General features: G+C 45.6%; 1 protein-coding gene across 15 annotated transcripts in view; it reads left to right on the top strand.

The window, feature by feature from the left end:
- The window catches only part of TRERF1 (transcriptional regulating factor 1), a 193,525-nt gene that overhangs the window by 173,860 nt on the left and 5,549 nt on the right, over positions 1-14,116 (top strand). For 9 of the 15 annotated variants that reach the window (XM_033103429.1, XM_033103441.1, XM_033103436.1 and 6 more), the window contains 3 exons: positions 3,018-3,106; positions 5,215-5,385; positions 11,519-11,722. In XM_033103429.1, the coding sequence (XP_032959320.1) occupies positions 3,018-3,106; positions 5,215-5,385; positions 11,519-11,722 (464 nt within the window). The remainder of the gene's footprint in view (positions 1-3,017; positions 3,107-5,214; positions 5,386-11,518; positions 11,723-14,116) is intronic. The other 6 variants (XM_033103443.1, XM_033103438.1, XM_033103437.1 and 3 more) reach the window with 2 other exon arrangements.

Here is a 14,116-nt window from a genome sequence, read left to right as displayed (position 1 = left end):
AGAGTGCAGAGGGCGTCAGAACCGGCGCTGGGCGTGTTGGCCGGTGTTCAACAGAAGCTACTATTAGACCCCATCACAGCCCAAGTACTCCTGAAGCCTGACCTAAGTCAGAGTTAGGGAGACCTGGAGGAAATAAACACCCACTCAGTTGGGGGCAGCCTGCTCTCCGTCTTGGAAGCTGCCCCCGTTTGATGAGGAGACAGCATTACATACTCAAGAGAATACTTTGCAAGAAACACAGCATGTGATATCATTTTCCAGGCACTCTTAGCCGGTCCTCTGAAAGGCAGGAACTGAGTTCACACTTACTCTCTTGCTTTGCCTGACACCGCACTTGTAAAGACCAGGGTTAGCGGACCAGGCTCAAGTTATACATTCACATTGAGGCCTCCCTTCCTTGTGCTTCCAGAGGGAACTTTGGTAGCAGCCTGCTTCACCCTGCACCCCTAAAAATATATTCAGCCTTCACCCACTATGGAAAACCTTTCACGGAAATGAAGGTCTGGTATAAAAACAGTCTTTTTTTTTCCTACAGTGCACGTGTCTTTCTTGTATAACTGCATTAACAACAGCGTCAATAAAAGTTTTTAAAATCTTGAAGAGGGAACGGCCCTCTTTAAAAGATGCTGTGCCCAAACCGTCTGTCTCCAAGTCTCTTTTTCAGTTGCCTGGGTTCGCTGTAGCTCGCCCCCAAATTTAGCCACAGTCCAGAGGCTGTTTCCCAGCAACAGACGCTCAGAACAGTTTTTCCTCTGGATACTGTTCCAGCAGCAGTTTCCTGCAGCTAATTAGGCCCTTTGTTATTAGCCTTAATTGTCTTGTTAGGGGCCCCTGCTGATACTAGCCCGATAGCCAGGAATCCCCAGGTAGAACAAATGAGTGCTGGGGGAATGTCAGCCCACTAACCCTGTGTGCATGCCGACTGGACAGCAGGGATCTTCGAGAGGAAGGCAAGGGGAGGGTTTGCGGCAGCCCCCTGCCTTGGTTTTGCGTTTGATCCTGGACTTGGTCCAAGATGCATAATCTAAGAAGGGCTGGCTTAGAAAACCTCGTCTGAGAATGAGGAGAGTGCTCCTATCTGACAGAGACTGCAGGGACGAGAGATGCCTGAGCCGTCCCTTGACGATTACAGACAGGGTTTCCGGGGCAGGGAGTAGAAGACAAGTTACCAGCAGCCGGGAGGAAGGCTGGATTTATTCATACACAGCACAGAGAACACTGCAAGACCTGGTGGTCTTTGTGAGTGCCACTAAGGCCTAGATCAGCCGGGGACAGCGTGTGTCCCGTAGCTGCAGGCTGCTTGGGAATCTGCTCTCCAAGAGGCCAGTGAAGATCTAAAGCCTTTACTGTGTGTACCTGCTTAGCACCAAACGCTCTCCGTCCCAGGGTGTCCCAATCCCCACGTCACGGGAGAGGAAACTGAGACTCAGAGACATGATGTAAACCTGTCTGGGGCCACAGAAGGTGTAAGTGGCAGAATCAGGTTCCCAGCACATGGTCTCCTGATTCAAATCACCCTTTTCGATCAGAGCACAGTGACACTGAGGAGAGCACATTCAAGTATTATATCTATATACCAGGCTTTAACCTGGGAATTCAGTCCAAGAGCCCAGGGGTGGATTCTCAGCCCAGTGGGAATCTCATGATCAGGGTGCAGTGAAGATGGAGAATTCACAAAAACCCGAAGGAGGCTGACTTTTATGCAAACCAGCCACAGTGATTGAGTCTTCCCTGGACCCCCCAAAATAGGGCTCCCCTTAGAAATAGGCCTTATGTCTTGCTCCAAACAGCCCAGTACCATTCTCTATGACCATCTGCATATCCTACTTTCTCTTTTATGGAGGAAAAAGACGACTGAATATCAAGTTTAGCCAGGAAGGCCGATGCACCAGCCCAGCTCTGCAGGGCCTCTTTATTGGTCTGCAGATCTGTCAGGAACTGGTCCCACTCACCTCTCCAGCCTCTTTTGCTCTCCCTCTGCTGGAACCCATAGTTGAACCACATTGGATCCCTGCTCACTCTTTGAACACCTTCATTTCTTCAGCTATAAAATGGGTAACACCCAGTCTTACAGGGTTGCTGGTAGCACCAAATGACTGATATCTGTGAAGTACTTAGAACCTGGCACATAGTAAGCAATTACAAATGTTAGCTTCCCCACCCTCCCAGCACAGCGTTTTGCATGCAGTACACACCTAATATCTGTGGATGGATGGATGGATGGGTGGATGGAAGGGAGGGAGGGGGGATTGTAGGGAAGGATAGATGGAAGGGAGGGAGGGAGGAAGGAAGGCATTGTCTCACTGCTCTCTGACTTTGCACACATACTTCCTCTCCCCAGAATTCCTTTCCATCTCCTTCTTGCCTAACTTGCTTCTGTTCTGAGTTGAAAAGTCAACTCAGATTTTTTCTCTACCTGGAAGCCTTCCCAGCTGCCCTCGTCCTCACCTGAGTGTTGTGCTCCTCCCTCCTGCCCCATTGGCACCTGATCTCTGCCTTCCTCACTGCAGTCACCACTGTGAATGCAGTGGCTTACTGGTTTGTCTCCCCACTAGACTGAACGTGAGGAGGTGGCGACTGTGGAACCCACCGCATTTTGAGGAGCGCTTGCTACATAAATACTTGCACGCATGAACATTATCGTGACATAAAAACTGTAACTAAAATTGGCTGAATGCTGTTTTCCAGTTACTAAGCTCGACACTTTGTTCATTATCTTTAACCTTCACAAAAATACTAAGAGGTGGGGGCAATCAGAATTATTCCCACTTGAGTCTTAGGTTCCCTAACGTGTCAGGGTCGAGACCATAGCTGCAATCTGAACCGAGGTGTAAGGGCTGCTAACCATGGCACTACACTGGCTTTTTGTTCAGAAAGGAGTTTGATGGGTATTACATCATTTACTGAACAGTTATATTTTGTAACTTAGCCAATCAAGCGGGGAGACCGGTGAAGCTGGAACCAGCAAAGTGGGGAGAACTGGGAGCTGTTCTTACGAAGTTTGTGTTTTGTTGTAGGTTCGGACAAGTGGACCTCCCTAGAAAGAAAACTGTTTAATAAAGCACTAGCCACTTACAGCAAAGACTTTATTTTTGTACAGAAGATGGTAAGCATGCTTTTTCCCATTGCTCGCTTGAAAGTGAATTGGGGAAATTGTACACCTAAAGATACATAGATATATTTGGTTACTGGCTTCCTGCTCTCCAAAAGGATGTCTGTTCCCCACCCCCACCCCCCAATGGTGAAGGGTGGCATTTGTTATGGGGTGGCATGGCCCTGGTGTCGGGGACATGGGAGAAAGGAAGACACAGATCATTTGGACATGGCATTGATGAGGGTTATTTTTATCTTAACAAAAATGTGTACGTTTTGCATTCTGTCAGAATAAATAGAGCTGGGGCTTTTGGTTCACAATTTACGTCTCTGATTTCATGTATATGTGATGATCTGTCATGTTTCTGACAGAATTTTTTCCTGAGAAATTAAAGAAGGGAGGATATGTGCCCTCCTCCTAGCCAGTAGCAGTTTCTGGTTTGGGGCCCCCGATCGTAATGACAGTGATAATAAAAACAATGCATGGACGGCATTTCACAGCAGAGGAGAACTCTTCCACATAGATGAAATAGCACTTTAAACAGCAAATAATGAACTTAATAAGACTTAATTGGCTGAGAGGTGGTTTAAGCTAAAAGTTAAAAATAATTCAAAGTGTGTTTCAGCAGTCTGATGAATGAATGATGGAGCCGTAATGTATTGTTAGGGTCATTAACGTGTGCAGGTCCACAGAGAACAGGGTCACAGGTGACAGCTTCCACTGGCTCCAGGCTGGGCCGATGATCCCCAGGGGTGTCCTGGGTACGTGTCTCCTGTCCTTCACCTAGGGCCTTGATGAAGGAGAACCAGAATAAGTGGACTTTCTCTCCAGCTTGCCTTCATCTCCAGTCTGTCTATATTCACTCTTGCCTTTCCCTGCCTTGGAGGCCACATTCTTTGTCCAGCATCTCCTATGCTCATATTTCTGGAATCACCTTCCCCAGGACTGACCTGTCCTAGGCCTCATTCCTTGCTGGCTATTGATAGATTCGTGTGTCATGCTTGCCAGGCAGCGCAGGTTTTTAAGCAAGGGCTCTCTGGGACACTATGCTCACTGCTTGGTTATTCTAGGGTAGAAATTCAAGATGTCAGGTGGATGTGAAGGGGGCAACTTTGGGGAGACAGGACTTCTGGGGGTTCCCTTCCCATCTCACCATGCAGTGGGCCATGTTCTCACCCCTCAGGTTACTAGCAGCCTTTACCTGCCTCCAGAAAACCCACATTATTGAACCTCAGTTTTAGCTCAGAGATCTGTGAGCTAAACAAAGCAATTTTTCTCTTTAAAATACATTTACCTTTTCCCATTTCGGGGATGAACAGAGCAAGGCTTATTTCCTGCAAAAACTGAGCTCTTGTCATAACTTTTGCCTTATGTTCCTGTTCAATTACTAAGGGACATTTTTCATAAATAGATTTTGAAGGTCAACAAGGAAGAGAACCAAACACGTTCAAGCATGTTTAATGAAAATCATGCTGCTTTCTAGGTTAAAAAAAAGGAATAAGCTCTCTATGGACTGGCAGGAGAAAATCTCCAGACTATATTGTGAAAAAATCAAGTTGCAAAACTATATATATTACCTTTTGTGAGGAAAATGGCGGGTAAGAAATGTATTTCTGTGTTTGTTGATATATGCGTAAAGAAATTCTGAAATGATACCCAAGAAATTAGTAAGAGGGACTACCTGTATTGCAAGGGAGGGAAGTAAGAACTGGATAGATGGAGAACAGGCAGGGGAAGGAGATTTTTCACTATAACTATCAGGGGTGCCAAAAAAATGTATATACTTTTTAAGAAAGGATAAAACTGTATAATTGTAATACTCAATATATACCGATAACAAAAGATGAATACAAGTCACGTTTGACTTCTGCAATTACAAGAGGCACTCACAGTGGTTACCATCAGCGTCCAGATGCTTCTGATGATGGCAAACTGCTGCTTGAGACGAGATAACATCTCTTAAAATGTGTATACTTTTTTTGGCACCCCCCCCCCGGTATATATCTTTTAATTGAATGGCATAAACCTATGATCTATTACAAAATTAAAGTTTCGCAAAAGCTTGCTGCTTTGCACCCTACACACAGCTGGAGCTGATCCTGAGATGGCTTTCTTGGCAGGTGAAGTCTAAGACGGTGGCTCAGTGTGTGGAGTACTACTACACGTGGAAAAAAATTATGCGGTTAGGGCGGAAGCACCGGACACGCCTCGCGGAAATCATCGATGATTGTGTGGTGAGTGACGCTGCTGAGTCGCTGCTTATTCTGGCCCCACTCCCGCCCCACACGCAGGTTAGTAAGTGACTGGGGTTTGGTTTGGCTTTGCTGTTGAGGTAGCCGCAGTGAGTGGGTGACAGGCCAGCTCTCTGCCAGGATTCAGGCCTTGACTTCCTGGTGTAGAGAGGCCAAGGGAAGATGGCTTAGGGTTTGACCTGAGGCTCAGCATTCAGTTAAGGAGGTGACATAGAAACTAGGGAGTAAAGCCAGGGTGGTCCCAGCCTTGGGTGGTTGGTTTATAAGCAGGTGCCCTGGACCCCTGGCATGTCCCTTCCTGATCCTTCCACATCACGGATGTCACTAAGCAGAGAATGTGACGTGCCTCCGAAAGATGAAGGAGCCCTCAGCTTTTACCACAGCTTTCATAAAGCATTCCATCGTGCCAGGAGTGCTCGATTATTGAGGAATCGGTGAGCAGGGTGTCTGTAATCGTTCTAATGCTCACATCAACATTCATCCCTGGTCAATATCCCCGATCAATCTTTCCTTCATTAGCAGACAATCAAAATTGTGTGCACATTAAGATTAAATACATACTAAAGACAGAAGTCAGAATCATCTCTGAACCCCTTATGTGTGACGTTGGTAATTAATACCACTTTTCATCCTTGTGAACTCCTGTCTGCATCCATAGCCAGGGGAAATCTTCTCGCCCACTGTGGAAAACATTACCTACCATGTACGTGTGTGTAAAAGTTACATGTCTTTAAACAAGTTACTAAACCCCAGCCTCTGTCATCATCAGGGAACGTGTTTGGAACTCATGAATGGTGTGAATATTTGTAATTATATTTTCATGCCCAGTAGTGCCCCAGTCAGTGTAAGTGTTAGCACACGTGTGGATTATTCTCTTGAGCAGACATTTACATCGCATTTTCTACGTGCCAGGCATTGCCCTAGGCATTTGATAAATATTGACTCATTTAATCCTCGTACCAGTTCTCTGAGGTAAGAAACTGAGGCACAGAGTAACTTAGCCATGGTCAGTGGCTGGTGAGTGTGTTGTCTGAGCCCAATTCCCTTGTGTAATACTTCAGAGTTAAGTCAAATGCAAATTCGCTTAAAGAAGTGTAAAAACACGTGGACTCGTTAATGCTCTAAAGCCCAAGTAAGCCCAGCTATGAAATAGCTATGCATGTGTGAATTTATATTTGGTCCCAAATATCAGAGAAAGTAGGTATCTCTGGAATAGAACAGAATTGCCATTTTGTCCATCAGAGAAGGCCATATTCTGCAGTAAGGGTTTCCTGTGACCAGGGCTTTTGTTTGACTGATTTAAGTAGTGATTTCTTATATCAGAATAGCCTTTTGTTCATCTGTGACCTAATGTTTAAAAAAGCAGTTGTGGCCTCATCAGGTTCAATCAACTAAAACCGAGTCCCCACAATGTAAACAGCAGTACGTCTGTAGCACAGTGGGTGAACCAGGGATATTAACTGGCCTCTGTCCCTATCCACCCCTCAGGAGAGCATACGAGTATATTCCAGTTGGGAAGATGTGACATACACAGTGGAAAGTTTACCGTGAACCCCAAGAGTTTAAGAGCAGTATGAGATGAGAGCCAGAAAGTCTTAGATACAGCCTTAGGCTCTCTCTCTCATCTAACTCCACCATTCCACAGGCAGACAGTTGAGGCCCAGAGAGGGCAAGGGGCTTTCCCCAGGTCACAGAGCATTATTTCCCAAATGAGTCGAATGGACGGTAACCAAGGAAGCATCAAGAATCCTGGCCTGGGAGACCTAGGACCTGGCCCCTAGACATGCTGACCTGTAAAATGGGGCACATGACGTAAATGATTTGGAAAGACCCCTTCCAGTTCTGGAATGTTCTAGGCTCTGCCTGAGCCATGTTTTTGGAAGAGGGCAAAATCAGAGGCTATGGTTTCCTAAGGCAAATTGGGTCTCTTCAGCTTGGGTGTTGCCAAGGGCCTAGGACAGTGTCCGGCGTAACAGGGGCACTCAACACATGTCTGATGTGTTGATGAGTAAACATTTTTCCAAGGTTCAGAGCCACAACCCCTGTATAAACTCCCTGGAGGGAGACAGAGTGAAGAAGGAGATTCTGAGCGGAGGAGTGCTGCTCAGGGAGATGTTACCACGTGAGGCAGAGGAACCATCGTGGGCCAGCAGGGCTGTGCAGGTGGATAGAAAGGCCCAGGCCAGCGTGGAGCTTCAGACTGAGGAGGAGAGGTTAAGACGGTGCCCGAGGGGCCACCCCTTGAGCTTATTCACCAGGAGCCAGGATTAGCCTGGGTCAGAAGCAGGCACACCTTTGTGACTTGTGAGCTTAGGGAGAATACAAAGGTATGTGCTGACACAACTCCGGCCCCCCAAAAGAAGAAAAGCCTCATTTAAGGCCAGCGCGGTAGCTCGCAGCTCCCTTCGGGGCACTGTGAAGGCGCACTCAGCCTTCTGAGGACAGTTCACCAGGTAGAGGTGAAAAGTTGGGACCATGCAAGGACTGGAGAGGGTGCAAAAGATGCTATCCTAGGACAGGTTTCTGCTCTTGGTCCTCCACGCCTTTCTGGGGCACCTGGCGTGGCCCTCCTGATATGTGTCCTCAGTGTTTCATTAAAGAGACAGGTGACCATTTCCCCCCAGATGGAACATTCTCAGGTGGCTTAAGGACTTTCGTGGGGAGAAGGGGAGAGTTTGTGAGGAGTGATTGCTCTTGAGGGAGTCAGTGGTCAGAGAGCCCAGCTGTTCACTCAGCAGGTAGTTTGACTTTGGCCTGAAGCTATCACAGGCCCTTCCACCCTTGCAGACAGTAGAAGGTGGCCAGGGTGGGCTCTGTTAAAGAGATGGGAGGAAAGGTTGCTGACCACACCTTCCTGTCCCGTGCCCATGCTCATGATCCCGCTCAGGACAAACCTGTACATCTGGCTGTGACCAAAATTGAGCACAATTCAAGGAACCAGCTGACACAGTTAACTGACTTGGGAAGACAGCGGTCAGGGCTCCAAGAGCAAAGCTCACCCCTCGGTCTAAGCGTCTTAGGTACTTGCATCACGATCCATTGATGACCAGGGGCACGTCCTCCTTCCCTTTGACCTTTACAGGCAGCTGGTTCTAATGGTTCTGAGAGGCTTAGGGTCTCTGTGTTGGAGCTGAAAACCTAAGCCATGTCCAGGTGGACACTTGTGCATCTGTGGACATTTGCAGCCGGCCAAGGAGTGAAGAAAGCAGAGGTGCTAGAATCCAATAGCCCAGGTTTTACATCTCAGTTCAACTTCTTGACCAGCCAAGTGGCCTTGGGAGAATTAGTTCTCTGGCCAGTTTTCCTCGTTTGTTGAAAGACAAAACGTGTGCACAGGGTTGTGGAGAGGACTAGGCATGTGTGTATGCAGAGCCTGACAGCAGGCGTTCAGTATGTTGTCATCACCATCGTTCGTAACCCTCACACTGGTCTTAGAGTAAGTTTGGGTCGTTGAACATTTGCAGTTTAACTTACAAATGTCTCATCATACAAATTCCATGTGTATGCCTGAGAAATAAAAATCTCCTCAAGAAGCTCTTGGAATTTATATAATATTATTAATCAGTGTCACCCCCCACTAAGTTTAATTTTTTTTAAAAAAAGAAGCTCTTACTGTGGACACTCCCGGCTTTGCAGACTATGTTAACATATAACCACCTCCCTACCCTGTATTTGCCCGCCTTCTACCGATTTTAGAATATTACTAAATGTTTCATTTCACAATACATCAGAAAATGGCCAGCTTGTTGACACACAGTGCTCCATGTTAGGGTTTTTGTCCTATCTTTGTATATCTTAGTCACTTTGGTGAGCCATTTGACTTGATATTAAACCATTTTGAGAACATGTATTGATCACCAGTTGAAATCAAACCTAATCTAAATTCCTGAGACGTATATAATGACAGGACAGTATAACTGAATCTGTAATTTTTTTGGCTGTGTGGAACATTTCTTCTAAGAGTTCTTAAGCCAAAAAATGACATTGTGAGAAAACTGTAATTATAACAAGTACCATGAAATAACACCATTGTCATTTAAAGTTATTACACAATTTATTTTACATGCCAAGTTTTGGGCCCTGGGCTGCTTAATGAACTGATATTTGAGGCCAAAAAGTTCCAGTTCTGTAAAGGAATGGAGTGAACCCTTGGAGTTTGACACAACGTGGTTTTACCTGAAACTCTTTGAGTTCGGAAGATGGTGGATTCCTATGGGAATAAGACCACTTAAGTAAAATCAACTTGTGTGTTTATATATTAGTAAGAAACCTACAGCTTTTATTATAAATTACTGTAAATGTCTAAAGCCTACATCTGTATTCATTGAAGTGTTTCAGCAAATGTAGTTATTACTAATTAATCCTAATTAACTCATTGGAAACTGGGATCATTTCTCAAAATACGCATATATGATATTAAATACAGACACTCCTGAGCCAGTGAGTGGGGTGCTAAATGCCCCGTATTATACTGATATTGTCTGTCTCCCTCACCCCTGATCCAAACTGGAGAGAGGGAGCTTGTGGTTCTGAATCCCAGAGTCCAGAACTACTCTCAGAAGTCTTCACTCTTCTTGGAAATTCTTGGTTCTGGGTTCTAAGAATCATAGGCTCACCCAGAGTTACATCGCTTTTGGGGGTAAAGCAAACTGGAGCCCACGTGCTCTAAGCAATGGGTGTGCAAAGAGAGCGTGGCAGAAGACAAATGACCATCATCAGGGTTAGAGGCAGCTGGGCATACCTTTCGTTTCCTCCTTTGTAAAATGAGAGGACTTTTTACAGCCTATTCAGTGACATAGCAAATGTGAAAGCACTTTGTAAATTGTTAACACAGAAGCTGAAACGAGGTTGACGTAACATAGAATTCCCTTTCCTTGGTCCGCAGTCCTTTCCGAGCCTGCAGGAGCCAGCTTCCCTCACCACCCCCACCCCCACTGAGGACAGACAGTGCAGAATAAAGTTGTTAGTTAAGCAGCGGATAGACTGTGGAACCTCCTAGATCCCTGCCCTCCACCCCAACCCATCCTGGGTGTCTACTCCTAGCTGCTCCGGTAACTTACTATCTTGTCAGCCTTGAGGAAGGCGAGGCCCATCTGCTTAATTCTGCACCTGGTTGCCATTCTGAAGTAGAGAGAGGGGACACGGTAGCAGAGAGGATAATGATTCATAGAAAATATTTTTCTGTCACCCCAATAAGCTTTCGTTTAAAAAGCATTACTAATTACCCAGAGACTTGCCAACATTTCTTCATTAAATAAATCATACACTTCCTTTGCCAGCTTAAAATAAAAAAAGAAATCGGTCATGTGGTATCCGTGTGACCCATCTTTGTATAGTCCCCTCATCTGTCTCTGCGTGCCAGAAATTTTGCTTGACAGTTTACCTACATTCTTTCATTTGCCCTCCTCCAACCCCCAAAAATATATTTTTCTGGTTCGTCATAGAATGCCTCTGGAAGGCATTTTTTCTCCAAGCCCATGATTAGAGGCCAGGGAAAAAAAAGCACATGATAAATAAAAGGGAAGGAATACCCCCTTCCATTTTTCACCCCTTTTCAAAGTCATTGTGGTTCATTCTCTGATTCTCTTTCCTGACAAGAACAGAGCAGGAGTGTATCAGAATACGGTGTGTCACGTGCCTCCACAGATCAAATCAACACCTCAGGTGTCTTGCATAGAAGTGTGTGAGAAGGCCTATAAAACAGTTCGTGATAGGTCTTTAGTCTCTCTCCAAAGGGTCCCACCATATTGTGATTGTTTGAAAACCCTCCTCACTGCTCTGGGGCGACAGAGTGAGGCAGAGAGACACGCAAGTGGGGCAGCTTGCCTGGGTGTTAGTTTCAAGGTCTGGTCTGCTGGTCTCAAACAAGAGGTAGAAGCTCTCCACACAGAAATCTCTCCTCTCTGCCTTAAAATATTTTTGTATAAATGATGGGACCCGGGGTAGGGCCAGGGGGCCTTCCTTGACCTCAGAATTCCACGCGTCCAGTGGCCAACCTTGTAGAGACTGTGTCCCTCCACAGAGGGTTCTGTCAGCCGTTCCTCAGGCAGAAAGAAACCGATGCAGCCCCGGCGTCCAGCCCCTCTCCCCTCTCCAGGCCTGTGGGTTCTGTTCATCACTAAAAATGCCATTGGGGACTTTCCCCCTTTTGCTTTTATTGCCTTAACACTAGACAAGTGAAGAAGAAGAAGAGTTAGAGGAGGAGGAGGAGGATCCGGAAGAAGATAGGAAATCCACAAGAGAAGAGGAGAGTGAAGCGCCGAAGTCCCCAGAGCCACAGCCAGGCCCAGTCCTGGCTCCCGCAGAGGGGCCACCCCTGCAGGCCCTTGGCCAGCCCTCGGGCTCCTTCATCTGTGAAATGCCCAACTGTGGGGCTGTAAGTGTCTCTGCGTCCTCCGTCTTCCGGGGATCTGGGACTAGCGAGGGCCAGACAGATGGCTGTGCCTGGCGTTTTTGAAGAGATGATGCATTTTAGAAAGGGAAGGGATGATGCATTTCTGCAGGGAAGGTTTGGCAGAGGGAATTCCATGTTGCCGTGGTATCGTTTCGTTCATCCCATTGACTACTCGTTCGGCCAGCAGATATTTCTGGAGTGTTGTGTTCTGTGTCCAGCACTGTGCTGCATGCTCAGAGGCCATGAAATAGATCCCTGCCCTCAGGAAGCGTGTGGTTCCGAGCTGTTCAGTGTCGATGCCGCCTTGGCCTCAGAACGGAACACTCTCCATCTCTCGGTGCCTCTTCACTCCTCTCGGTGCTTCTCCACTCCTCTGGGCTGTGTGTCACACCAGGTCATGCCCAGTTGATTTAAATACACTGGGAGAGCCCACAGAGGATTGTCCTTCTGTAACGTAATTTCAGAGATTTAGCTCCACTTTCTTTGTATTCTTTGGGGGAAACAAAAAAGATTTATTAGGCAAACTAATCATGTAAACAGGATGAAATGGGAGTCTGTGTAATTACTTAGCCTAGTATTTTTCAAGTACGGTAGCAGTACCATTTAGCTAACATAAAACCAGTTCACCATTTGATCATTCTTAGCACTAAAGGAAGGCCTTACAGAATCTATACTGGCCTAGTCCAAGGCTCCCTGTGTATTTTAAAGGATATTTTCTTAAAGTTGTCTGCTTTGGATTCTCAATACCCCCCACTAGTCCCCCACTAGTCTGAATTAATGAGATTTCCCAAATCAGATTCCTTAAAGCCAGGCATACCTGCACAGACAAGTTTTAGAGGTATTACTCAAAAAATGAACATTTTGGGTGGCCAGTTAGCTTAGCTCGTTAGAGCATGGGACTGGTAACACCAAGGTTGCTGGTTCGATCCCCTCACAGGCCACTGTGAGATGCACCCTTCTTAAAAAAAAAAAAAAAAAAAAAAAAAAAAAAAAAAAAAAAGCACGAAAATTTTGCTTCTTTCACAAGAAGCTCTGTTTTCCTCAGATTAGCACTTTATCTTTGTTTGTACATTATATAGAACAATACTGTTTTCCAGAGTATACTGAATGCTGTTTATTGAGTCTGTCACTTAGATAAAGAAAGCAAGTCTTCAAAATACTTAGATCCTAAAGCAGAAATTCATTTGATTTACGTTTAAGAAAAAAATGAAAAGGCTGGAAAAAAAAGCATGTATGCATTTTGCATTATCTTTGAAAAGAACATAAGAAATTGCTAGCTTGTTTCTATCTTTGATGTTTAATGACCGGGATGCTTCTCACTCCATCATTGCCATTCTGTATAGAGCACTTCCGTTTAGGGATAATTAAGATGTGACTTTAAGTGACAGTACTTCGTGGTGAATTTGTTTAGAAGTTGGATGCTTCCTCAAGTCATAGTTTTAATGTACAGTAAATTCTTAACCGAGTGGGATGGCATCTTTTATTTTTTCCAATCAGAAGGGCTCAGCGAATACTTTTTAATGAGCTCTTCAAATCACAGGGGATAAAAGCATGTTAGTTTTTTAATCCTTGACTAACCATGGAAGTTTGGGTTGCTAAATCAGCAATAGGTTTTTGTTTGTTTTTTTCCCTGTAAGACCATAAACAGCTCATGAACTTGACACAGAGTAGCCACCTACAGCTGGGGGGTGGGTTGAGGGATTCCTGTAGCTGATGTATTTAGCAAGCTGGGAGTCAGGGCTTTTGGAATTCGGGGTTGTGGATTATATCCCTTAACAGCAGTGGTTCTCCATTGAGAATGATTTTGTTCCCCCTGAACATTTCACAATGTTCAGAGACATTTTTGTCACAACTGGGGAGGTAGGTAGCATCTGGTGGGTAAAAGCCAGAGATGCTGCTAAACATTCTGCACAATAGCCCCCCACAACAAAGTTAATCCAACCCCAAATGTCAGTAGTACTGAGGTTGGAAAACCCTGCTTCATGGCAAACTTTAAAAAATTGTCAAGGTCTTTCCCCTTTTATCATCCTGTAATCAAATTTGGGGGTCCTGAAACATTGCTTCAGTAATGGGCTACTGATTGGGGTTTGGACATAACCTTTAGACTGTCAGCAGCCAATCACTGTCTTTCCTATTGTGTTTCTTAGGGTGCTAGTTCTTCCTGGGGTGGTGGGGAGCTTAGCAAATCGGCTCCATTTTGGGGTGCCGTCTCTATTTCGACTGGAGCACCTCTGCTGTTAACTTTGATCTTTTGAGTAAGAGCTGATTTGTTAAATTGGAGGGAAAAAAAGTGAAGAAAGAAAGAAGGAAAAGAAAGTGGAAGAGAAAGGAAGCTCCTTAAAAGAAGTTTGAAAGCTAGTCCAACCCCCTCATTTT

The sequence above is a fragment of the Rhinolophus ferrumequinum genome, chromosome 3, assembly GCF_004115265.2.
Source record: "Rhinolophus ferrumequinum isolate MPI-CBG mRhiFer1 chromosome 3, mRhiFer1_v1.p, whole genome shotgun sequence".
Lineage (NCBI taxonomy): Eukaryota > Metazoa > Chordata > Mammalia > Chiroptera > Rhinolophidae > Rhinolophus > Rhinolophus ferrumequinum.
The sequence above is the reverse complement of the archived record's forward strand: the minus strand, read 5'-3'. Positions and strand labels throughout refer to the sequence as shown.